We start from the raw sequence: 24,278 nt of genomic DNA, 5'->3' as shown, positions 1-24,278 counted from the left end.
ATGTTAACATGTTGATGTTAACATGCTAATGTTAACATGTTGATGTTAACATGCTAATGTTAACTGCTAGCCCGTCAGCGCTAACATGCTAATGTTAACATGCTAATGCTAACTGCTAGTCCATCATCGTTAACATGCTAATGTTAAAATGCTAATGCTAACATGTTAACTGCTAGCTAAAAATGCTAATGGTAATTGCTAGCATGTAAGCGCTAGCTGCTCCTGTGTCTAAATAAACATGTTAAAAATGACTGTTTGAGGTGTGCTTTTTGAATACAGACCCCCAGCAACAGCCCACTCGTCACTCTCAAAATTTCTTTTCTAGTACTGAATTTGATGAGCAGTGTCAATAATAATGCATGGGGACGACGGGGCCAGAGTCAGGCACACTCAAAATTTCTTTAGAAATTTTTGTAGTTGTCCATATTGTACCAGTTTACTTGAAGTTTATGACAATCATGATGGTGTCATAGCAGGTAAGAACACATTCATGTTGGTGTTGGTAAAGGATCCTATGGTGTAGTAACACTTCATGACATATTAATGAGTAGTCCAAAGTGTACTACTTTACTTGAGCTCAAAGAAAATGCTTATGACACATTCATAATGATGTCATGACGGGCAAAGTCACATTCATGATGGTGTAATGACAAGTAGTAACATTCATGTTGTTGGGGATCTTACTGTGTAGCGTCACTTAATGACATATTAATGAATAGTCCAAAGTGTACCACTTTACTTGAGCTCAAAGAAATTGCTTATGACACATATACGATGGTGTAATGACAGGCAGTAGCATTCATGATGGTGTAATGACAGGCAAAGTCCGATTCATGATGGTCTAAAGATAGGCAATGACATGAGCGTGAAGTATCATGTTGATACAAAGCCAAGAAATGAATAAAACAAGTTTTAACTGTTGGTCCTGCCACGGAAGGAGATGGCTGACAGGTAAGTTGTCTTGTGTAACGATAGCCAGTTGGTAGCTGTGCTGTAAGTAGGTTAGTAAGCTTTCCTCCCCAGGGCCCAAGGAGAGAGCACCCTGGTTTTTACCCCTAGTGTGTCTCCACCCCAGTCCTAGGCGCTCACAGGTCCAAGCTAGTGAGTGGGCTGGTGCAAGGCTGAAGCGAAAGTCACCTGCAGGTCATGCTGGTTAATGTCAAGTTGTCATGACAAAGACACTTCTCAGCTATGTGGTTTTGCTTAATGTCAAGTTGTCATGACAAAGATATTTACTGACTAAGTGCTCTTGGTTAATGTCAAGTTGTCATGACAAAGACATGGTCAGCCTATGTCATCTTGGTAAATGTCAAGTTGTCATAACAAAGACACCCCAAACAATGTCAAGTTGACAGTAAAAGATGACATAAGAAACCGCATGACACTTAATGACAGCAGTCATTGACATTCATTAATGTTCATGACAAGTGTCATGTCATAGTTATGACAATGTCATGTCAGTCTTATGAACACCCCTTCAAATAAAGTGTTACCCTTTGTTGTGAGGTATAGCTTTCCATGCTGCTAAGCTCCACACTAATCAGTAAATAAAAGATGTGCATTGTGACATGCATTCTTGGTGAGTGTTATGTTTTCCCAAAATACCAAACCAGTAGGACTTCAAGATGTCTCATCATCTCTCTTGTTGTCCGGATCATCTGGCCAATAATCAGTCACTCATCGCTGTGCACGTAAACTCATTAGTTACTGAGGTGTGCAGATTCATGGTTACCATGCAGAATTGAAATTAATGAGATGTGGAGCATAATCAACCCAACTGCTGTTCTGAGAATAATGGATCAGCTTTCTATTTTCAGCCATGCTTAATTAGTCATTATCTATGGGCTAATTAATAATTAGGCATATTTTCATGAACAGCAGGTAAATTATGTGTTAAATGAACAACCTTTGAGCACTGAGAGGTTTTATATGAGTGCCTCTAAATCTCCTACTTACAGTATTTCCATCTGATGTGTCAACCGGTCCGAAGTAGACCAAATGAATTACCACTCGCATTATGTCAACATACTAGACAAGCTAAATCCTTTCTAAGAAGAATCACAATCATTACCCAGTGTTGCCCAGAAGAACAGCAGTGATGAAAATGAATACACTTCTCCTAATATCAGAGCAAGCAGCCCTCCAGTCTGTGGCTGGCAGACAGCCTACCATTTCAATTTGTTGTGCAGTGAACACATTCCCTGCGTCACAAGATGGCATTTTGGCAGCTAGATTTGTTTTGCTGCCTCAGGTCAAGTTCTCATAATGAATCAAACTGCAATTAAACCATCAGGCACAGTATTTTATTCTCAGGAGCCGTTAAATCTTTGCTGCAATCATGAGCGGTGTAATTAAGCCGGTGATGTTGGTAAGTCACAAAGATAATCTTTGCATTGTGTTGACAGATTGGTACACTGTTAACAGAGCCCTGTTATAAGAGTTCAGACTGCCTGCTACATTAAAACATACATATGTATGACTCAATTCAATAATTATGATATTTCACACTGTGTAACGAACCCACACAAAATGCACTTCCTCTTAGCTCTCAAAGTGTTTTAGCGTCTTTCAGCTTGTTGTTTTGGTTTTACAGCCCACGGCTGTGCTGCTTTGGTTCACTCTTTCTGCTCTCGTTAACCTTGTTTCCATCCAAAGAGGGCAACAAAAAAGATCTGTGCATGCACAGTGAGATGGTGAAGTGCGGTATTCACCTGCTGAAGAGCCACAAATTTCGAAGGAGGTGGTAAAGCGAGCCAAAAAAAAAAAAAAAACGTGAATAATGTATTTACATCTGTTCCAGATGTCCCCATAAACTCAGAATGAATGCTAAAAGTCAGACGGAGACCGAGCGAGCTCGTATTGGAGAAATCGTCACTCATTTAGTTTTTGCATTTCTGACTCACCCACTTTAAGCTCAAAGTTTTTTTTGTCCACCCTTTGAGAAGCATTAGTCTGCCTTATATAATGCTTCAGCTTTTCAACACACCTCTAGTTGAATGCACTTTGCCTTCACACTATGAAGATGGATGTCTCTTTGTTTGAACACAACAAGTCACCGTATGTATCAAGTTCACTTTGAATGATAGTAAAGGTCAGACGAACTCCCCTCCGCTCCACTTTGGACAAGCTCCATGAACACACAATGGCAGAGAGAGGGGTAGTCATTCTCCTCAGGGGCCTGTGGCTGTGTAAAATAGGACACCAGAGAGGCTTTGATTTCACATCACTGAAGATGCAAAAGGACAGAAGCTTGCAGTTGTGGGTTTAGAACAGGAAGGGCGTGAGGTCTCTAACACCACATTCATCCCTTTAATTTAGTATCTAACAATAGCACCACAGCGCTATTCATCAAGAGCTATGTGTGAGGCAGATGAGGGCAGCCACACCTTAAAGAGCGATCGTCACTGTGATTACAGACATAAAGGTAGAGCACTGTGTATGAAGAGCAGCTGGGAGAAATTTCAGTTCCTATTTTCACCATAAAGACTGCCAACTGTCGTACTTGTATTCTTAGAGGCAGAATAACTTGAAGTATTGGCTTAGAAAATCACATTTTCTACGGTTAAAATTGGATCTGATCTGAAGTCACAAGTTTTGTTAGCAGGAAAAACAAAGGCCAGCTTGAAAGTGCAGATAAAGGTACACAGTCCTACTCACTACTTAAAATAAAGAAGAAGGGATCCAAACTTAAGGACATAATACGTGGTCTGTCATTGCCTTTCAAAACGCGTATGACCATGACAAAAATGATTCATGCTACTGTTTTGTGATCTGCCACCGCTATGGTTTGAAAGAAGGTTATAAAAAGATTGGTCATGGTTAAAAGAAATCAAGGTTGACTGTATAAAGGAATTAAATTTGTAAGAAACACATGTTCTGTTGGCCCATCGATTCGTCTCAAGGTCTCTTCTAAAGCTAAGTTTAGACCTAACACACCTACCTACCTACCTACCTACCTACCTACCTACCTACCTTTGAAGGTTCATAGTTAGACAAACAGTCCACAGATGTATTGTACTTTAAGTATATTCCCCACAGTACCTGAGTTCACATTCTTTCATTTTCTTTGTAATGTTGTCTACAAACTAGTTTCTTCGACTTACTGGAGTTCCATCCAGGTAACTTCTATTTTGCTTGTCAATTCTGCTGAATAAAAGACTATTTATTGCACTCGATCTTTACATTCTTTTGACTACATCTATTAATCAGAAGGGCTGTAGTTGAGGTGTCTTTGCTAGATGTGTATAGCTGAAATTTTCTTAATACTTTCTTTACTATCAAGAATCTCTGAAGCACTGTAGAAGAAAACACAAGCAGCCCAGGCTGAACAATCACATCTCTTGTGGCTTCCGTCGTAGCCACCACATGCCCAAAGTATACTCAATCTTGACTGATCCTGGTTTTGCTCAGTTTCTTGTAATGTGGACAGAAATTTCTTCATAGGTTGTGATGATGTGCTTTACTCGATACCAAAAGGTCATTTGAGAGAACCAGAACACCCTTAATCCTCCAATACCTTCCAGAAGACATGGATAAATGTATGCAGAGTTCATCTTTAAATTTGTTTTGGAAATTGAATTAACAGGAAAGTGTTACATAACTGATCTGTAGAAAAGAATGTTTTGAGGTGGGAGGAAACAGTGTTGAATAAATCAAATGTTGCTGAAAGAGGCTCTGAATATTAAACATTAACCCGAACCTTGGCTGATAACGTGCCGTCAGAGGCAAAAAAGAAAATACTTAATGGATCTATCATGAAATTTTAAAGGCTCTGCTAATCTCTAGAGAGTATGCTTGTTAAAATCACGGAGGGAAATAACCAGTGATGACTCACATGCTGGCCGAGGACAGCGGCAGAGTATATAGATGGAACCTGGACAATATGTGGAGGCAGCAGAGAGGAGGTGTGCTCTAAAAATAATTCAATGGTAGGAATAAGCACGACCACTACAGGAAACCCACCTTCCTGTGACACAATTGTTTCCCTTTATGCGTCCACCACATCTGTGTGATTCACTTCTAGATATTTATAGTAATTCAAGGCACAGAACATTGGCAGAAATAGATCCTTTCTTTAGCTAAACCTGTGTGTGCTGTCAATAGGTGAAAAGAAACAGTGGTGGGAGGTTTGGACACCGAAACGAAAAGATGGCCTTCAGAGACCTCAAATGAATGAGGTGAATAGCAGAGACACTCTGTTCCTTTGAGCAGAGCGCGGGCATGCCGAGGAAATTCAGGTTCTCAGACAGTTTACTGAAGCCTCAGAGCTGTTAGGCTGCACTAACAGGGGACTGACTGCCTACCTGTCACCCTCCTCCTTAGACCTCCATGCACTTCTTAACTATTGTTGTAGGTGAAAGTTAAAAAATGTTCATGGGTCATACCTGTCTCTAGTAATTAGTTTAGACAGAGCAGATGGTTAATTTTATATGCAGCAGGATTACATATAAAGTAATTGGAAAGATTCAAGTAGCCTTACTTCATAAACGCTCGCCCCCACCTGCAATCATTTGGATGACTGCGTTGTTATATGAAAGAACAGAGAGAGCTGATACAGCTGATAACCTGATCTGCACTACATTAAAGCATTCAGAGCAATCAGTATTCATACAACTAATTTGTTAGGATTTAATCAATTCCCTCTTTATCAGATTCATTGTTTTCTGTGATAGATTTATTTAACCTGACCAAAGGAAAGGATGGCTCAATCATCCATTCGTCTCCATTGGGTTAAGACAGTGTTTTTCGATCCTGGTCCTCGGGAACACTGCCCTGCATGTTTTAGATGTTTCCTGCTCCACCACACCTGGGTTAAGAAGATCATGCTAATACTGATGTAAGCAGACACAGAGAAACATAGGAATTCTTGTGGATGATGAGTGTTCTTTTTGTTCTGTTTTATCACCAACTCTTTAAGATAATAGCTAGATATACTCATCTATGTTCACCAGCTGTTCACTGACTGCTGGAGGCTAGGAAGCAAAGAAAATAAGGACAGTGGCACTGAACCTAAAAGTTGTGGGATAAATAATGATTCATCTTTGTCCTTCAGTATAAAACCAAACAAGGAATAAGGGTTATTTAAAACCATTATGTCTTTCTCACACAGCAAAAACTACATGTAAGGCTCAACCTGAAGTTGATGTCCAGAGTGTTTCTTCCATGTGTCACAAGCAGCTCCAGTAAAACACTGTGAACACTTGTGTACGGAAGCAATAACCTACAACTCCATCGTCTCACTTCACCAGGTTCCAGTCTTTGCTAATCCCAACAAATTTCTTTCCCATCCCAACCTGAACCAAAAAAAAAAGAAAATTACACACATCACACAGCAACAAACGACTTTTAGTTGGGGGTGGAGGGTTCCTAATTTACACCCCTGGTCCTGGTCATACTATTGCCAAGGCCTATGTGACTTTTCACCCACACGGCAGCCGGATGCCATGAGTGCTGAGCTCAAAACAAACTGAACAAATAAGCACAATTTTTGTTTAAATGATGCCTTAGAGTCTTATGTAACAACCTCAAGTACATAAAAGTTACTTAACGTTATGCACAGCAGACACACCTCATCGCTTCAAGCCACTGAAAGCCACTTGTAAACCTTTTCATATCTCTTATCTAAAATACTAAAATCTGCCATTGACTCGCTGATTAGCGTACTTGTGCCTCAGCATAATGCGTTCGATGAGTCATACCATATGGCTGCTCACTGGGTCGGGCACTCAGTTTAATCAGGGGAGTCAAACAGCCAGCCAAATTCACAGCTGTGGGTTCTCTCGGCTGTCAAAGGCCAAAGATGTGTCTGGAAAACCCGAGCAGCAGGATGAGTGACAGTCCTTGTCCCTCTGCATCCTATTAATTGCAAAGTGGTGTTGAGCGAGAAGCTATGCACAGAAAGCCTGATGGATGTTATTTAATTACTTTCCAGGGCTTTCATTTCCTCCAGCAGGCATGACAGGAAGTTGATTTTGGAAGCAGCATGATCGCTGAAACAGCGATTTGAGTGTAAAAAGTTGGCCGGGCCATCTTTCAGCAGGAAGCCTATTTCAAAGTAATTTAAAGATGTGCTGTTAGCATGTTCATTGTCTTATTCATAGACTGCATTACTTTAATTGAAAATATCTTGACACCTATACTATTGGAATGATGAGGTATCCAAAATCTGCTCCAACATTAGTCCGGCATGTCCAAGATGTCCCCTCAGCCCAGCCATCTTAGATCATGTTTGATCATTGGGCAGATTTTGGGAGTGTACCTTTAAACTTGTTCATTGATAGATGATAGAGTCCCCAAACTTCAAGCAAACACTACACCAAAAGATTCTCTATTTGGAAGAGAGTAGGTTTCTCCACTGTAAGTGAGATAAAATGTAAACATTGGAAGACACACTGTCAGTGTTGGGATTGGTAAAGTTTGTGTCAGTGATATTTGTGTTGCAGACTGAGCTTTATCTTTACCATCACGGTTGGACAGTTTGTTGGAAATTGGACTCTAATTGCCAACGCGAACTTTGATGAATACATGAAGGCAATCAGTGCTACTTAGCAAATGGGCAAAAAGCCTAACCTGATTATCAGTGTGAAAGATGCTGGAGTTATTTCAATGAGAGTACTTTTAAGACTTTGAAGTTCAAGCTGAATAAAGAAATCAGGGAGACGATTGCAGACGGTCAAAAGACCAGAACTATCGTTAGGATTTAATCAATTCTCTCTTTATCAGATTCATTGTTTTCTGTGATAGATTTACTTAACCCGATCAAAGGAAAGGATGGCTTAATCATCCATTCGTCTCCATTGGGTTAAGATCATGCTAATACTGATGTAAGCAGACACAGAGAAACATAGGAATTCTTGTGGATGATGAATTTGTTTTTTGTTCTGTTTTATCACCAACTCTTGGATAATAGCTAAATATACTCATCTATGTTCATCAGCTGTTCACTGACTGCTGGAGGCTAGGAAGCAAAGAAAATAGGGACAGTGGCACTGAACCTAAAAATTGTGTGATAAATAATGATTCATTTTTGTCCTTCAGTATAAAACCAAAGAAGGAATAAGGGTTATTTAAAACCACTATGTCTTTCTCACACAGCAAAAACTACATGTAAGGCTCAAAAACACCTGAAGTTGATGTCCAGAGTGTTTCTTCCATGTGTCACAAGCAGCTCCAATAAAACTCTGAGAACACTTGTGTACAAAAGCAATAACCTACAACTCCATCGTCACTCTGTATCTATTTAATTTTCCATTCATATTTTCATCTATCATTTTATACTCTAAGAAGCCCTGTGGATTTGTTTAGGTCTGGTCTCATGATAAAGCAAAACTACAACAAGCTTTTCTAAAGAAAGAAAAGAAAACTCAACCTTGTTAGAATGTTACCTCACATACTAAGCCTACTCAGCCAGGAAGTCTTTACACAAGTAATCCAAGCCATTTTCATATTAATAAATGTCTTGTTCTTTTCTACAGTGACTCATCAATGGGAAAAATTGGAAACAGGGAGCATGGAGGTGAAGTGATATGTGTTGTCACTACAGCAAAGGATTAGACAGAGGAAACATGACGAAGAAGATGTTTTTGTTCCCGATTTCATTTCAGGAAGACGTCAGCTGACATAGATTATAGTTTGTGACTTGTTTGATTACTAAGAGGAAGAATCATGTTCATCACCTTTCATCACCTAAGACTGTTTAAAAAAGCATCACTCCTCAGCCCAACACAGTAGCTGTCAGTCTGTCCAGTGTTGTTTGTTTTTGTGACTCCGTCTGGCCTGCCTGCCCTCTGAATGACTGTTTACATCACGCTCCAGCACCACATGTGCATTCAGCTGATTCATGGTCCACTTCCAGTGTTGGAGGTGGTAAACAGTAGTATTTCTGAAGCGGACACATGTTGGCCCACGCCTTTGTTATTTTTCTGCTTTCTGGCCATCAGACAGGCTGAAGAAAGGAGGCGGACTGTTTGAGGAGCAACAAGACGAGATGTTTTACAAATCAGCGCTTCACACTCCAAAAAGTTAATTTCCCAAAAGAGCATCCAGACATCTTTAAAAGCAAACTCTTCACTGTGTGGCAATGTGTGCGCATCAGTGTTTTCACAGCAATAAAGTGCCAGATTTTATTAATTATTATTTGATGAAAATCAATATAGTCACACACACCACTGAACGACAAGAGACTAATTGTTGAAGTGGAACAATACACAATAATTTATGAAAAAACCGATCCTTTTTATAATCTCTTCCATTTCTGAGAAGCAAAGTAAGCTGTTTGTCGTTGTTGTTTCCTTAATATACAGTTTATTGCACGGTCTCGCGTACATATACCAGTACCAATAGTCAGTCAGCGGTCATGGGACATGGGAGTGTTTACTCAACGTACTCCTCAAAACCCTGCAGTGAGTACTTATTTTATGGGCTCAACTCAGCGAGTGCTTGTGTACACGTGTATTTAGCAGGGACCAAGATGGAGGTACGGTAAGTGGACAAATTTATCTTATTTCCTTACCCTGGTTTCCCTCTGCTGAGTTGTTACGGCCGCCACCGTTTCGCCCCGGCCTATATGTGTGTGTGGGGTGTTTGCTTTATGTAAATGCAGGTCGGCGGGCGCTGGTGAGGGGTTGGGTCCTGACGGCGCCGACCTCCGAGCAGAGAGGACCAGGATTGGCTGCAGCGTCCTCCGCATCCTCTGCCAGTAGACCAATGCTCGAGTCCCACGAGGACATTTAAGCAGCCGCGGCGAGAGCATCGTGGCGGCTTATTGTGTGTGCAATAGTAATGAGCTCGCCCCGTGCTATCTGGTTAACCGTGTGTTTTGAAATTGGTGAGGAGGTGGTAATTTTGGTTTGGGACTGGGCAGGGATTAGTTTAGTCGCAGCACTGATCTCACCTAGAGGATTTTGGTTGTTAGTAACATTAGTTCAGGGGTGCTGTTTGGGTGTGTGTTTTGTTATTAGGAAATTAGTGTTAGATAGTGAGGCTTTTCTTTTTTCGTTTTGGTTCTTGTTAGAAAAGTAACAGGCTCTGTTAGAGTTCTCCTTTTGTTATATTTGTTTGTTCTTTTGACAGCATCCGCTCGCCCTTTGTTCCTTTTTTTGCCTCTCCTCCCTTTGTTAAAAGACAATCTGAACTTTCATTTAATAAAATACTTTTGTTTGATAACCTTTAAAATCTGGTTCATATGTTACTTCTTTCATACCCTTTTATGGTCGTAACACCAAATGGCTACAAAGTGCCAGAGCAGCAACACTTAAGTTAATACACTGGTCTTTACTAGGCCTGGATCACTCTGTAGGAGTCCAGGTCAGACCATCGGGAAGTGTTGAGCAAAACCCCAACAACCCCAAGACACCCAGCAGAGCTGCTGCCGCTCGTTAGGAAAACATTTTTTCCACCCAGCGGGGGAACAAACAGCTTCTGGATGTGAATGATCTCCAAGGTCCAACTAAAATAAGAAACAGCAGCGTCACTTGAAAACTACCTCACTGACGCACACATATTATTATGATGGAAACAGTGGTCAATGGAGAATATGATTCTTCTTCCAAGGTGAATGAAATGTCCTAATCATAAGTTGGTGAGTCAGTATATGTTTTGAAGAACAGGTAATAGATCTGACTGATAAGGGTTGTTCAAGGTAAATACTGATTATATAATGAAGCTGCCAAGGTAGCAGAATCTCATCAACAGCGTTCAGTATTATGTATTTTTTTCCTGCCAGGATTAAATTGCCTCTGAAAATTCATTTACTGTAGAGCTTTATGTGTGATGGAGGCTGATATTTACAAAGACACTAAATGGATTGTGTGGTATAAACAGCAACGTCAGCCTGTTGGTTGGTCCACCACTTTGTTTCAAATACTGGATGGATTGTTAGACATTAACAGTTCCCAAACTTTGTATACTAATGACTTTGGTGATCGACTAACTTTTCCACCAGTGCCACAAGCAGCAATTGGATGGATTTCCAGGAAATATGGACATTTTCTGACTTGTATAGTCTGTAAAATGTCACAAGGAACCAACCAGCAACCAGAAACCACGAGATATTCCATTTATAGTCAGAATTTATAGAAGATTCTCACATTGAGATGCTGAACGCAATATTTTAACTGATGAATCCATTATCACCACTGTTGTTGATTAACTTTATACCGACTGACGAACTGATTGAATCCTCTCAGCACTATCTAGCTCTGTTGGATCTCTACAGTAACTGGAGTTTTATGCAAGAGTTCTCACTCCAGCAAACCAGGAGGTTCAAAACAATGTAAAATCTCGATTTTCATTTTTTCCTCTCTGTCGTATTGTGCATGAAGTGGGAGTGTATTTTACAACCTGTGTCCCAATATTTGCCCATTGAAGAAAATGCAGATTCATTGCACGTGTGGGCTTTCACTTAAAGGCTATATTTAGATGAGAGCTGTTCATTGTTGAAAGGATCACCGGGGCTACATGTAGCTTTGGATGTGACAACAATGGCTACAATCCTGCTGTGTGCCTGTTTTTGTGCATTACAAAGAACAAAGGGAAGCATGTGTTTGACAAAAGAGGATCAGGCAACTGCAGCACTGCGTAAATCAAGTGACCATGTCAAAATTGAATTTCTACCTGTCAAGGAAGGTAGTTGGTATTGAATTTCTGAGTTTTCTAGCAAGCAAATAACAAATTTATCACCAGAACTGGACTCAAATAGGTTAAAAACTAGAATCTCGAATCTCGGTTCTCCCACATAGCCCACAGTCCAGACTTGACTGAACTGTCTGAAAATCACCGTTTTAAGGATGATCCTATCTGTACAAAAATGAAATGTCATCAACATTTCGTCCAGTACTTAGGTTTATGACCAAATTGAACATTGTAAGCATTACCTGCTAACATCAGCATGTTAAAATTGTCATAGTGATTATGCTGACAATAGCATGGAGCTCAATGCTTCACTGTGAATCCTCAGTGATTTGCTAGCATGGCTTTATCTGCACCCAGGTTGCATCTTCAATGTTCCCACCAATGTCTGCTGTCTGCAGGGAATAATAAAATGTTTGCCGACACTCAGGGCGGCTGTGCCTCAGAGTTAGAGCGGGTCGTCCACTAATCAGATGATTGACGGTTCAATCCCCGGCTCCTCCATTTTGCATGTTGAAGTGTCCTTGGGCAAGATACTGAACCCCAAATTGCTGTGCCATTGGTGGATGAATGTGTATGAATGGTTAGCTCCTAAAACTGATTGGTGCAGTTCGCACCTTGCATGGCAGCCAATGCCATCAGTGTGTGAATGGGTGAATGAGATATGTAGTGTAAAATCGCTTTGAGTATTTGGAATACTAGAAAGGCATAGGTACAGTCCATTTACCATTTAAAACTGATCTGTGTTCTTCTTCTTCACTGGACATACGTCGAGATTGCTGCACTAGCTGTGGCAAACTACGGCGCAGTCTGCAGCAACAATGGTAAAAAAAATATTATCCTTTAGGGCAGGAAATAGTGAGACCATGATGTACCCTGCTGTTGGATAACAATTTAAAATTTTGAGTTGTCCCCTAAGGTTTGCGTAGGGGGGTGATCAAATCAACCACACATGGAGTGTTGATGTCACACATGGGGCTGTATCAGCCCATGAGCCAAGCTTTGTACCTGGAAAGTAAGATGTAATATAGTGCACTCTCATCTGCTTTGAGAGGTGTTGCTGCTTCTGTGAAACTCGATAGGAGGGGAACATGTTCTTGCAAGTGTTCAAATTCAGTAATGATCACTAAGGTGCTACTTTTATAAGTGGTGACATACAGTAATGCCCGGAGCATGGACAATAACGCAGTTAACCATCTCTAGTATTTTCAGTGGAGAACATGAGGTTAGCAGCCACAGAGCAGAAAGCAAGAACCGGGGAGAAAAGAAGTAATGGCAGCAGTGGTGGAGGATATGGACCAATTTATCAAGAGTGACTGACAGCTTTTAGAGTAACAACAGTACACTTTTTAGTTCAAGGAAAGAAGTCGCAGAGTGGAGCTTCAAGGCCTCCGTTTCCTGAACAAGGACGAACATGTTAGACACCGTCAGCCTCACTATCATATTTTAGAACCACACTGCTTTCAACTGAAGGTTATGAACTGCTCCATCGTCATTATACTTTTCAGTACAGTACTTGACAGTACTTGAGCTGACCTCCTCAGGCATTTTAATGGCCTCCTTTGACATGGAAGAGATCCTCAAGCATGTTTTCCAACAGCTGATTGCTACACTAGAGACAATCTGTCTTGATTTGCAGCATGCAGGAAACATATGGTCTGTGTTACTGTGTTAGCTACTGGAGAAAACATAGGGCGCCAGCTGAGGCCAAGCTGCTGCTGCAGCTTATACAGGAATGCTGAAACCAAATGATAATGACTCAACGGAGTTATCTGTGGGAGTGAAGGTATTTAAGCCAGACCAAAAACAACCTCCTACTGTAATGTTGACTACACAAACAAATGAATATGAGGAGAAATTACAGCCAGTATAAAAGTCCTGACAGGATGATGGAGGAATGCATTAGAAAGCAAAGGTTGCGGTGGCACTCACAGTGGCGACATTAATGAGGCAGAAAGAGGTGAAACCTGTCGACACCCAGCAGCCAAGTTTAGGATTTTAAATGTGGCCAGGAAATCTGACAAATCAGCCTATTTCCAGTCAAACACTCCTTTCTTCTAGTTAATGGAACTTTGAACGAGCAGAATAAGAAAGAGACACTTAAGATCTTGGATTGAGAGAAGCATTAACAGGCAGTTTACCTGACTTGCCCACCCCTGCTCTGCCGAAGACGGCCAGCTTCACCTCCGGGCTTTTGGCCATGACAGCAACTACGACCAGCGAAGATCAGCGAACCAGTCAGTGAGCTCCGAGGTCAGCCATCCATCCTCTCGTCCACACAGGAGGAAGCAGCGTCTGACGAAACAAGGAGGACGACTTAATTTGTTACAATCCACAGCTTTGAAGAGGTTTTGATTTTTTTCCTTGGATAAAATCTAGAATATTTCTCGCAGGTATTTTTTACTTTTAGCTCAGAGAGAGGTACGTTTCTTACACCACCATTTGTGACTCATCCAGCAATTTCTGAACAAGTTTGCAGGACTTACATTGGCAGATGTGTCAGGCTCTGAATGACTGGACTGGAAAAGGCTTATAGTAAATCAAGACAGAACAACCCTGGCATCTACAAATTAGGTTTGTATACAATAAATCAAACATGTTTTGCAGGAAATGTACTTGCCTGATTATGTTCACGAGCAACATATTTGTGAGTGAAGGAAGTTCTTTGTTCAAATCCCATGGAAGTCATATAGAAAGGTCAGTGCAATATCACAGGACATTTGATTGATTTAAACCCTAAGGTAACATGACTTATTTTTTCATGTTCACAGTAATTTGGAACAGAGGAATATTTTTGTTTTTTTCTTTTTGTGGCAAAGATACCAGTCTGGTGTGAAAAGCACTAAATAAATAAACCACTTATTTTACTTGAATGAAAGCACCCACACTGTGTTTGTCACAGGTGATTGTGCAGCACTTTGAAACAACATAACTGTAAAATGAAACACTGAAGATGAAAAACACTGCTGGCCATGGAGGTTTAATCAGCTGAAGGTCATAGACATGGACATAGAAAGGTTGCAAATCAATAACACTTCAGTTTTAAACACTAAAGTATATCTATCTAAAGTGAGCAGTATGAAGTACAGAGACAGCAGTGTCAGTCCGTTTTTGGGAGATGTTGACCTACTAAGTGAGATTTTTTTGTGCAGGTGTGTGAGAGATGTGAAGAAAGAAAAAGAGCAGAAGACGGAGGGAGCAGGGGAGTCTAGAATCAAGCATGCACAGAGCTGAAGTCATCTGGTCAGAAGGAAAACACAAAACAGCAGCCCGTTAAAACAACCAAGCACTGGTATGTTTAATGAGAAAACAACCCAAGTTATCTCGTCAGGCAATTAACTGAAACTCCTGCCCCAAACACACTCTCTCCTGGCTACTCTCCCAACTTTTAATCAAAAACAAACATCTAGAATCTAATTAAAATCTATACCATAAAGTTTCCAGAGGAATCCTGAGATAGAAGGATAGTTGAAGGATGGTGCGTGGCCAATTAGCAGCAACGCCAACTGAAATAATACACCAATAAATAAACAAGGCCGAGGCTCATGTTTTCATTGACTTTATGCAGCAGTGTTTATTACTGCAGGGTGAAAGCAGCAACTGTCATATTCAAAATTCAACAAAAACACACTTCGCCGTGTTTTGAAAATAGTAGGAAACTGTTAGCCTAAGTCTATCCAAAGATAGCAGAGTCAATGTCAAGGGGATATGTGCTACATTGATTCACCTGGCCTCGCCACTGGTTGTCTAGCAACCTCAAGGTGACAACAAGACTCCTGTGTCTGCAGATAGTGTGAGGATATTAGTTTAATACGTACAAGAAAGAGTAAGGGATTTATTAGCTTGTTAGTGTTTAGATTGCCAGTTACCAATCCTCTAGAATGATTTTGCCAAGATGCACAGAAAAATTTCACTGTGCCACTTTATGCTATGACCAGGCCTTAAAGTGTTGCTTTATGAGGTAGATGCATACTCAGTGTGTTACCTAAAGTTTACAGTAGCCAGCTAACTCCCAGTTTCTAAAAGCATAAGAAGCATCAAAGTAGAGCAACGATTTACCTGAACTATCCGCTCAAGACCAATGTCAGCCTTGGGGCACACCACAAAACACTAGATGCAGATAAGAGGAATAGTTGCCAGTTTTCCAGTGTTAAAGGCCACCATTTTAATCTAACAGCACCGACACTGAGTGACTGCCAGAATCTGCATCCATCACAATTAGATCAGTGAGACTCGGATCACAAAGACTGATATACTCTGCTGTGGGTTGTTTACAGCATGAATATATAAAAGACAACCCTGATTAAATTAAATTAGCATTGTCAGAGTTATTTACCTGGCATTTCACTTGTTTTATTTGACCTAAAACAATATCTGGCTATCCAAAGCTAACGCTAATTCCAAAATGATTAATTGTATTGTGTTATATGTGATACACAATGAAACACTATTACAAAAAGTAATCAAAGGTGACAGAAAACTGGCTTCCAAACATTTCTGGCAGTTGCGAGAACCAATGTATAACCCACTGTACGTAAGCCGTGTTTGTGAGACGATCTATCATCATTGGTTGTTGTATGCGCAAGAAAAATGTCTTCACTCAGCCCTCTGTTAATGGTTGAAATGTGATATAGCATGAAAAATTATTTATAAAAAACTGAAAACAGACGTTCAGTACACCCTGTCTGGATAAATAAAAGCTGAAAAAATGTGTTTGTGTTTGTGTCTGTGCCAGAAACATGTTAGCTAACTTCACCCTGGTTGAAGTTATGAAGTGGCAAACTTCCAGTGCTTTCTTTCCTTTTCCACTGCAGCACACACACACCTACACCCACACACACACACACACACACACACACTCAGAGTTTAAGCTAACCTTTTTTCCTTTTGTACCGACACACACATTTCCATATATGGTGTGGCTGGTGTGGCTCAAGTGGAGGTCGATCATCCATCTCTGTCTCTCTCTCAGCGAGGGTCATCATGGCAGCCGCCACCATCTTTAAATATTTTCTTTTTTATCATTATTAATGTGGATTGATGTGGATATTTCCACCAACCGGAGAGCATAGTCGAAACAGTGCGTGATGTTGTAGTAATGTTGTAATGGGAACATTTTGTTCCATCTTTCCAGTCTAAGTTGACATTTATGACATGGGGATGTAGTGTTTTACCACCTGAGGCGAATCAGTTGTCAAGTACACAGGCCAGAACTAAAGCCAGTTATGGAATAAGAAAGAGTATTATATTATTGAAATATTACAGAACAACAAGTAAAACTACCGATGTTAAAAACTTGGTAGTTACCTATTGACTGTTGATGTTACTGTCACATCAATAGCCGGCAAGTTTCCCAAAACATGTTCACACTGAAAACCTCTAGTGCCCGTGCTATTCATTTCCCATTGCCAACCGACAGTCAACATCAGTATTTAAACATGAACATTTATATCATCATTGAACGAATTTAATGACTCACATGACAACCCAACATCTGTTTAGCTTTAAGCAACTGAAAAGACAAAATATGACTGAAACTATTTTCATGTTTGGCTTTAAAATCAGTAGGTCCATGCACAGTGTTTTTACAACATTTATAGATGCCCATAGGGGAAAACCACAATAGCAATATAAGAGAAAGATGAGGTTTGAGGCTGAATCACCCCACAGGAGAGAAAGGGTGGAGTGTGGAGGGAACATCTTCAGTCAGCTTTGGGAACACATTGTGTAGAATGTGAACCAAATATGAATGAATACTAGACACCCACATTAGCAGCCTGTGCAGCTCTTTTCTATCACAACTGTCTTCCTGCTTTGTTTCTTTGTTTAATCTGTTTCATATCACACACGTTTTACTGTAAGCAGACACACACCACTGCAGTGTTCCCTCACTCGCCCACGCAGCAGGGAAACACCAGTGAGAGAGAGAGGAAGAAGAGGAACATGCAGAAGTGTCTCTACAGACACGGTCATTCTTCATCACATTTTGCCATCTATGGCCTCCGTCCGCTCCATCCACCATCCTGACACTCTTTGTCATCCACACACCTCAGTCATGTAATGGAGGAACATCTTCGGCGAAGAACACAAGACATCTTGAACCAATGAGAATGACGAACTACAATTTTATGAGCATATTATAAGAAAAACGTTAAATATGTTGCTACAGCAAAGACAACATAGATTACTGTACACCAGCGTGCCAGCCATGTACTTAAAAGGCCAATCAGCAGAGAAACACAGACATCCTTGTTTGCCACCTTTGCATGGCAAGATGAACATCATCGCCTTTTATCTCAAATGCATCCAATACAGAGATCAACACGCCATGACGGGTTTAACAGAGCTTAGCACGAAGACTGGAATCAGGGAGAAACTGTTGGCATAGCTCCATCAGAGGTGAAAACTACCCCTACCAACAATTCCAACGCACGTATTTACATGCTTTTTCCTGTTGTATCACATAACTGCTATCGTCTGAGCTGACTGCAGAGCTGCAACTTGTCTTCACCAACTCCTGAGAGAAATATCTGGCTCTTTAGTTGCTAAGTGCTCCACCATGTTCAGCAACTGGTTGCTTCTCTGTCTGATGTTTGGTGCCTGGCAGGTAGTGTGGCTGGAAACAAGGCTGAAAGGAAAGTGTGACACACCATCATCCCAGACTTGCTCTCTCGCTCTCTCTCTCTCTCTCTCTCTCTCTCTCTCTCTGTCTTTCTCTGAACATTAAAATGAGTCAGACTGTTCCAAAAAATTCAAAACAAACCACCCTGATGCACAAGAAAAACTTGGATGTGCATGTACACCTCCTCATATCGTCACAACAACACATTGAAAACATCGCTACAATAAAATCAAAAGTACCAACTACAGTGTGACAGAATGAAGCACAAGATAAACTTATACTTATTGTACAGAAAGAATGAGTAAAGTTTCAACTTTGCCAAGTAAAAGCTAACATGCTATATGACAGGAAGCTTGAAATATGAGAGAGCTATTGTCATATTTCCAGATCATGGACCAATAATGAACCCGATGTCCAAATTCTGTTATTTTTTGTTTATCCATGAACCTCTGCTCTACAGGCACCCCATCCAAACTGTCAAACTGGGCACGTGTATATATTTTTTTCCACTGTGTGCCCAGCCGGGTTTTGTGTCATTTTTACCCTGAGAAATGAATCTGGGTGGTGGTGCTGTGGTTCGGGTAGATTACAGACCTCTGAGCTCCAAACCATGGGAGGAGACCTGCTGAACCACAAGCTATAGAAAGACTGCAAACCACAGGCCTGTCATCAAAATACATACAGTGAACTGGTACGCTGCCTCTGGAGGGAAACCAGTGAAACCAGTGGGAAAAAGAACACCACAAAGTCTTACTCAAACAGAGGAAATGATATTTCTGTCACTTAAAAGTAAAACTACTTTTAACATGACATACTAGCAGTCTAAAACAATAAGTAATGAGCAAAAGTATGGATTAAATTTAAATAAAAACATGACTTAAATTGTGTTTTCACAGGTTGTTAAATGAAACATGGTTGATTTACTATTAAAAAAGATACTGTTCTTTTCTCTTTGGCTGCAGGCACTGTGGGTGTTTTCATCCAGAGGTGACAGGTCTCTGTCAGACAGCCCCAAGCACTCTTGTCTGACAAGATTTGGTCTTTCTCTGCTAAAACAGGCTAGTCTATGAATCATCTGATGTGGAAGAAGTATTCAAATCCTACACTAAATGTAAAAATAAAAAATATACATACTTTGTTACAAGTAAGAGTCCTCTGTTCTGTAAGTTAAATGTGTCCTGTGGAGTTCTTCAGTGTTTTTGCCACAATGCAAACAAAACAGGGATCCGCTCATAAAAACATTGCCCCATAGCAAATTTAAAGTGTCCACAGAGTACCTTTAAAGTATCGAAATGAATAGCTCCTTCTAGAGTGTTTTATTATGGAAAATATTATATCATGGTATTGCAATTATTTTATGCATTCAATTATTTTATGCATTTATGCATAATGTTGCATCATATTTGTTCAGGTTTATTTTGTATGTAAAACCGTTATCCACAGAGCAACTACTATAAGTGAAGTTGAAGTAGCATAACAGAGAGTACAAGTACCTTAGAATTGTACTTAAATACAGTTCTTGAGTATATTTACTCTACCTACTCAACCACTTTGTATCACTGTCATTGCACTCCACTGGGACCCATATAAATAAACTTCACATTGATATGTGCATGTCAGCTGAGGGTTGCTGTAACTTGTTGTCTCAGAAGATCTTCAAGTTTCTGTAATCTTTTATAGCCTTCAGTCAACAACAACAACAACAACAGAGATCAACCCATCTTCATTTTTGCAGTCTTTCCACCCACAACTTTCTTCAGCGCCAACGAGAGTCCCCTGGACCCCGGTTTGGCCAAGCAACCCGTGTAGGATGTGCCGACTGATCCGAAATCCCATTGAGATGTGAGCTATTATGCAACACTCGGAGCTGCTCCTGAATGCCAATTAAGTCCTCGAACCCAATATGGGAAGATGGAGGGAGATCAAGCAGTAAAGTCAGATAAGACAGGATGTACACCAAGACTGAACTCTTGTGATTGTGTCACAGAAAATTCTACTACTTTTTTAAAAATGTTACACTGCTGTTCATCTTACAGAAAACAGAGATTGCTGAGACACTCTTCAATATAACATCAAGCAAGATAGTGTAGATTTTAAGTCACACCTGAGATCCCCATGTCCCCCAAATATCAAAGAAATCTTATATCAATATAAAAGACCGCTCCATCTCAGAGGGAACAGACAGTGTGTATATGACCTTCATTGTGTTGGTGAAATACCAAACCTCTTGTCTGACCACAGGTTTGATCATTTCCACACCTCGGTGTTGCAGTGCTCTCTCCGGAGAGGACGCACCTCACATGAAAACACAGGCAGGAAGACTCACCAGCGACGGCTGAATGCAGTAATAATCTCCCGCTGATGAAATGAAATGGTGATCAGGAAGAGAGGAATTTAAAAATTAAAAAAAAAAAAGTTGTCAGGTCCGCTAGTCAGAAAAAAATGATGTCTGACCTTCCCGGACGCAGCTGCGGATGCAGCGCACTGCTGGGTGGAAGGAGAAATAAATAGAGCTGGATGGACAGACGGGTGGATGGATGGACAGATCACGTCCGGACACACCGAGCTGCAGCTCTGGCTGAGATGAATGAATCCTTAATATCGGAGGGTCAGTGGAAATATACGGAGCGGAGCTGCTGGAGTTCCCGACACTCTGCTGCCTCTGACCGGGCTGCTGATGCATGCCGCTGCATCTACACACGGAGGGAGGATAGCGACATCTAGTGGCAGGAAGCAATAACACAAGCTCTTCTAAAGGAAAATTCCACCAAGTGAAACATCATATTGCATATTATTGTAATAATCTGATTATAAACTTCTAATGCAAAGGCAGTTTATGTCTTGTTGTTTTTAAGAATCACATTTTTAGATAATTACGCACCCATCACAGTTTAATTCATTGAGGCTAAACACTGTTCACTAACCTCTAAACTATCATGAAGTCAGAGAGAACCTGATGACTTGAAGGCCTGAGATAGGTTTTTCAAATATAATGTTATGAGGCTGCTTCGGGTCATACTAATACTAATCAGAACATATGTGGTTTGGCCTTCTGCCTCACAGCACAGAGGTCATGTTGCTCTGCTTGAGGAGCACCTTCTTCAGCTTCAGTGTCTTTGGCTGAGAAATGGAAGCAAAGCTACATGTTAATGAATGGTTAGTTCACAATTTTGACTATTTTGGCTTAGAGACAAGTGAAGAGTCTAATGTCGTCTTTTAATTTGAAAGGGTATCTTACATAGTAATAAAAAAACATGTGAAGTTAACAGCAATACAGCATTTATGACATACAATAGACAATTTAATTGACAATTACTGACTCAGTGCGTGGGGAAAGTTTTCACTTTTCCACATAGTTCGATTAGTGACAGCAGCAGCTAGCAGTGGCGCTTTCGCAGGGCTGTTTCTAATTATTTGGGGGCCACTATATTGTCAAACTCTGAGGGAGAGATTTCTCACCTTTTCAGATGATCTGTGGCGATGCAACAGTCTGTTACATTTTGAGAGGAAAACAGACTGGAGAACATTAATAAATGCAACAGATGCAGCGTGTTCCTGAAAAATGTTGGAAAACAAGGGGACATAGGGGCCCCTCTACTGTTGTCACCACATCTCTAGGACCTAACTATCCCATCAAAAGCTTTACATAACTCTAATTAAAGACGTGCAACTGTTTTGCATCTTGTAGTTCAATACTAGTTCTAACACAATATTTACTGCTGGTGATTTGTACATGCATGCAAGTCTGCATACAGTATGCAGTGCAGTTCACTATAAGCCACCATAGAAATGTGCAAAGGGCCATTTTTATTTAACTTTTACTGCCCAAAACATGTACTGTTAGATCCCGAGTTACCCCTGTACAGGTGGTACTGGTCCAGCTCTCCGTCTCACGGGTCCGATCCTTAAGCCCCTCTCGGGACTGTACAGAGGACTGTTTAAGCTGGTGGTGAGGAGATTCACCTAGCTTCTAACTGCCTTCGTCCACACGTCTACCCTGCTTACTCTAGTATAGCACCTGACCGAATAGCCCCTGCGGGCCAAATACTACACTAGCCGCGTACGTTCACGCAGGGGCGCAGATAGTGGGTGTGTCAGGTGTGTCATGACACCCCCACTTTTGAATGACCGTAGATCCGTCCCACCCACTTTTATGTAGCTTAACGTTTTTTTTAAGTTTGTTGGTTCGACATGCTATACTCAATAGATTGGCAGATTTAATGATGAACCTTTTTTATTCTCATCAGTTTTACCACTTTTCTGTTTACTGTCCTCACAGGGAGTTGAGAAGGGTATCGAACTTCATAGGGGCCGATGTTTCCTGGTGAAGATTTATTTATAATAGTATTGCAGCCTGGAACGGCAACATATCAGTCAGACTCACAGATATCATATTATTCAAAGGAGGTGGGGGGGCTTCGGTGACTTTTAGTCGAGTGTTGTTCGAGGTGGAATATGGTGGTGGCTGGACGTGGTAGCTTAAGGGGAGAAAATAGGGGATTTTGCGCGGTGTTATTGGATTACCCAATATTGACAAACTCTTACATATCCTGTATCGTGACTATCCTAAAGTGGGGAGTCCGTCCAGACCTGAATGGAGAGAGTTGGGGCTGGGTGGGTCTGGGGGGGTGGGAGTTGGGTAGTCCCCTGTTTGGGCGGGGAGACTCCACTGTGTTGGGGTGAGACAATGATGTTCTTTCTGGTCGCTGCTTTGTCCTCCCTGTTCATGTCCTAACTCAGCTGCCCTCACCCAGAGCGCCTCCTTATCTGTGTTTGGATTGTCTTGTTCTTGGTCTTGCAGTGGCTGGCTGGTGTCTGACAGAACAACAAAAAATTTTGGAGCTGTAGCAGCTGTAGTCCTGTATTTGTTAAGGCAAATCCATTGCCCTAAATAGGTGGCCTGCGGTTCCATAAGATGTTTGAAAATTGTCAATAAAGTTATTGATTGCAGTTAGCACATGTATCTTTGACATCTGTTTAGCAATCATCAGCCTCGCTGATCGCATCATCTTCGAACTGTTGGTAGAGTTCCACTGAAAAACACTCAGTATTGTAGACATGGACTCTGCTCATCAGATCAACAAAGTCCCGTTTTTAATTACCTCTGATTGTTTGCTTCACACATCAGGGCATCCGTGTTTATGATGAGTGGAGTTAACTGTTGGGATGCCAGCGTGCAATATCTTCAGGACTTCTTTTTGAAATCTCAGGACACCATATCTTTGTTAAAAACAGAGTATATTGTGTTTTCTTGCTGCAAACGCGTTTTATCTCACCCACAGCTCCGTCACCCACTATCAGAGTTTCAGCCAGTTGTTAGCTCTCTGTTGCCTTTTAGCATATGATTTCTCTTCATACCTTTCTCTTGCGTGGAAGATGAGGCTTTTCTTTTGGGGATGTCACTTTTTTTGGGAAGTGTGAGCAATTGTTCTACTAGTAATCCTGTGTCTATGGAGGCAATTTGCTCTTGTTGTTTTGTTGTACTTCCATTCCATGGTTTTTTTCTCCTTGGTACGTTGTTTGAAGATGCATTCCGTTTGATGGCAGTGCAGGCCCCAGTGTCAGTCATGAGTCTCCGGGTGCTGGGTCTGCCTGTTAACCGTCTTCCCCATATCTGAGGGGGCAATTTGTGTATGCCTGGCTTTGCACCAAGAGAGTTCCAGAAAAGGATTGTTGATTTAGTGGCATTTACACCTGGCTCTGCTGCATCTTTGTGTGCTAATTAGCTTTCTGTTAGCCTGCTTTTTCTCACTATTTTGGGACATTGGCAAGAGTGGTTTCATTCACATATTGTCCATTTCACCTCCACGTTCAACTTCGAGCCAATGAATTTTAGTTCTCAGTATGCTATCTCTGGAGCATTTGTGGCAATCATCTGTGGAAAAGGGAGGCTCTTGCTGCGCTAAGAGCTTGTTAGCTGAGCCTCAGTCCCAGTCACGATAGTAGCAGGCTTGGCTGCTGATAGGCCACGCTCACAAAATAACAATAAAATAAAGTGGCAGCCCTTTCATAACGAAACTCCCAGTGG

At 41.1% G+C, this 24,278-nt stretch overlaps 1 protein-coding gene across 2 annotated transcripts in view; it reads right to left on the bottom strand.

Annotated features, from left to right (window-relative positions):
- rerg (RAS-like, estrogen-regulated, growth inhibitor) overlaps positions 1–20,962 on the bottom strand; it is a 42,473-nt gene extending 21,511 nt beyond the window's left edge. Inside the window, exons 1-2 of one of the 2 annotated variants that reach the window (XM_027285400.1) lie at positions 20,577–20,962; positions 13,770–13,923 (exon numbers count right to left, since the gene is read on the bottom strand). In XM_027285400.1, coding sequence (XP_027141201.1) covers positions 13,770–13,830 — 61 coding nt within the window. In that variant the 5' untranslated portion in view covers positions 13,831–13,923; positions 20,577–20,962. The remainder of the gene's footprint in view (positions 1–13,769; positions 13,924–20,576) is intronic. The other variant, XM_027285401.1, reaches the window with a different exon arrangement.
- Positions 20,963–24,278: the final 3,316 nt, after the last annotated feature.

This window comes from Larimichthys crocea, chromosome XII (genome assembly GCF_000972845.2).
Source record: "Larimichthys crocea isolate SSNF chromosome XII, L_crocea_2.0, whole genome shotgun sequence".
Lineage (NCBI taxonomy): Eukaryota > Metazoa > Chordata > Actinopteri > Sciaenidae > Larimichthys > Larimichthys crocea.
Note: the sequence above shows the minus strand (reverse complement) of the source record. Positions and strands in the feature narration are given on the sequence as shown.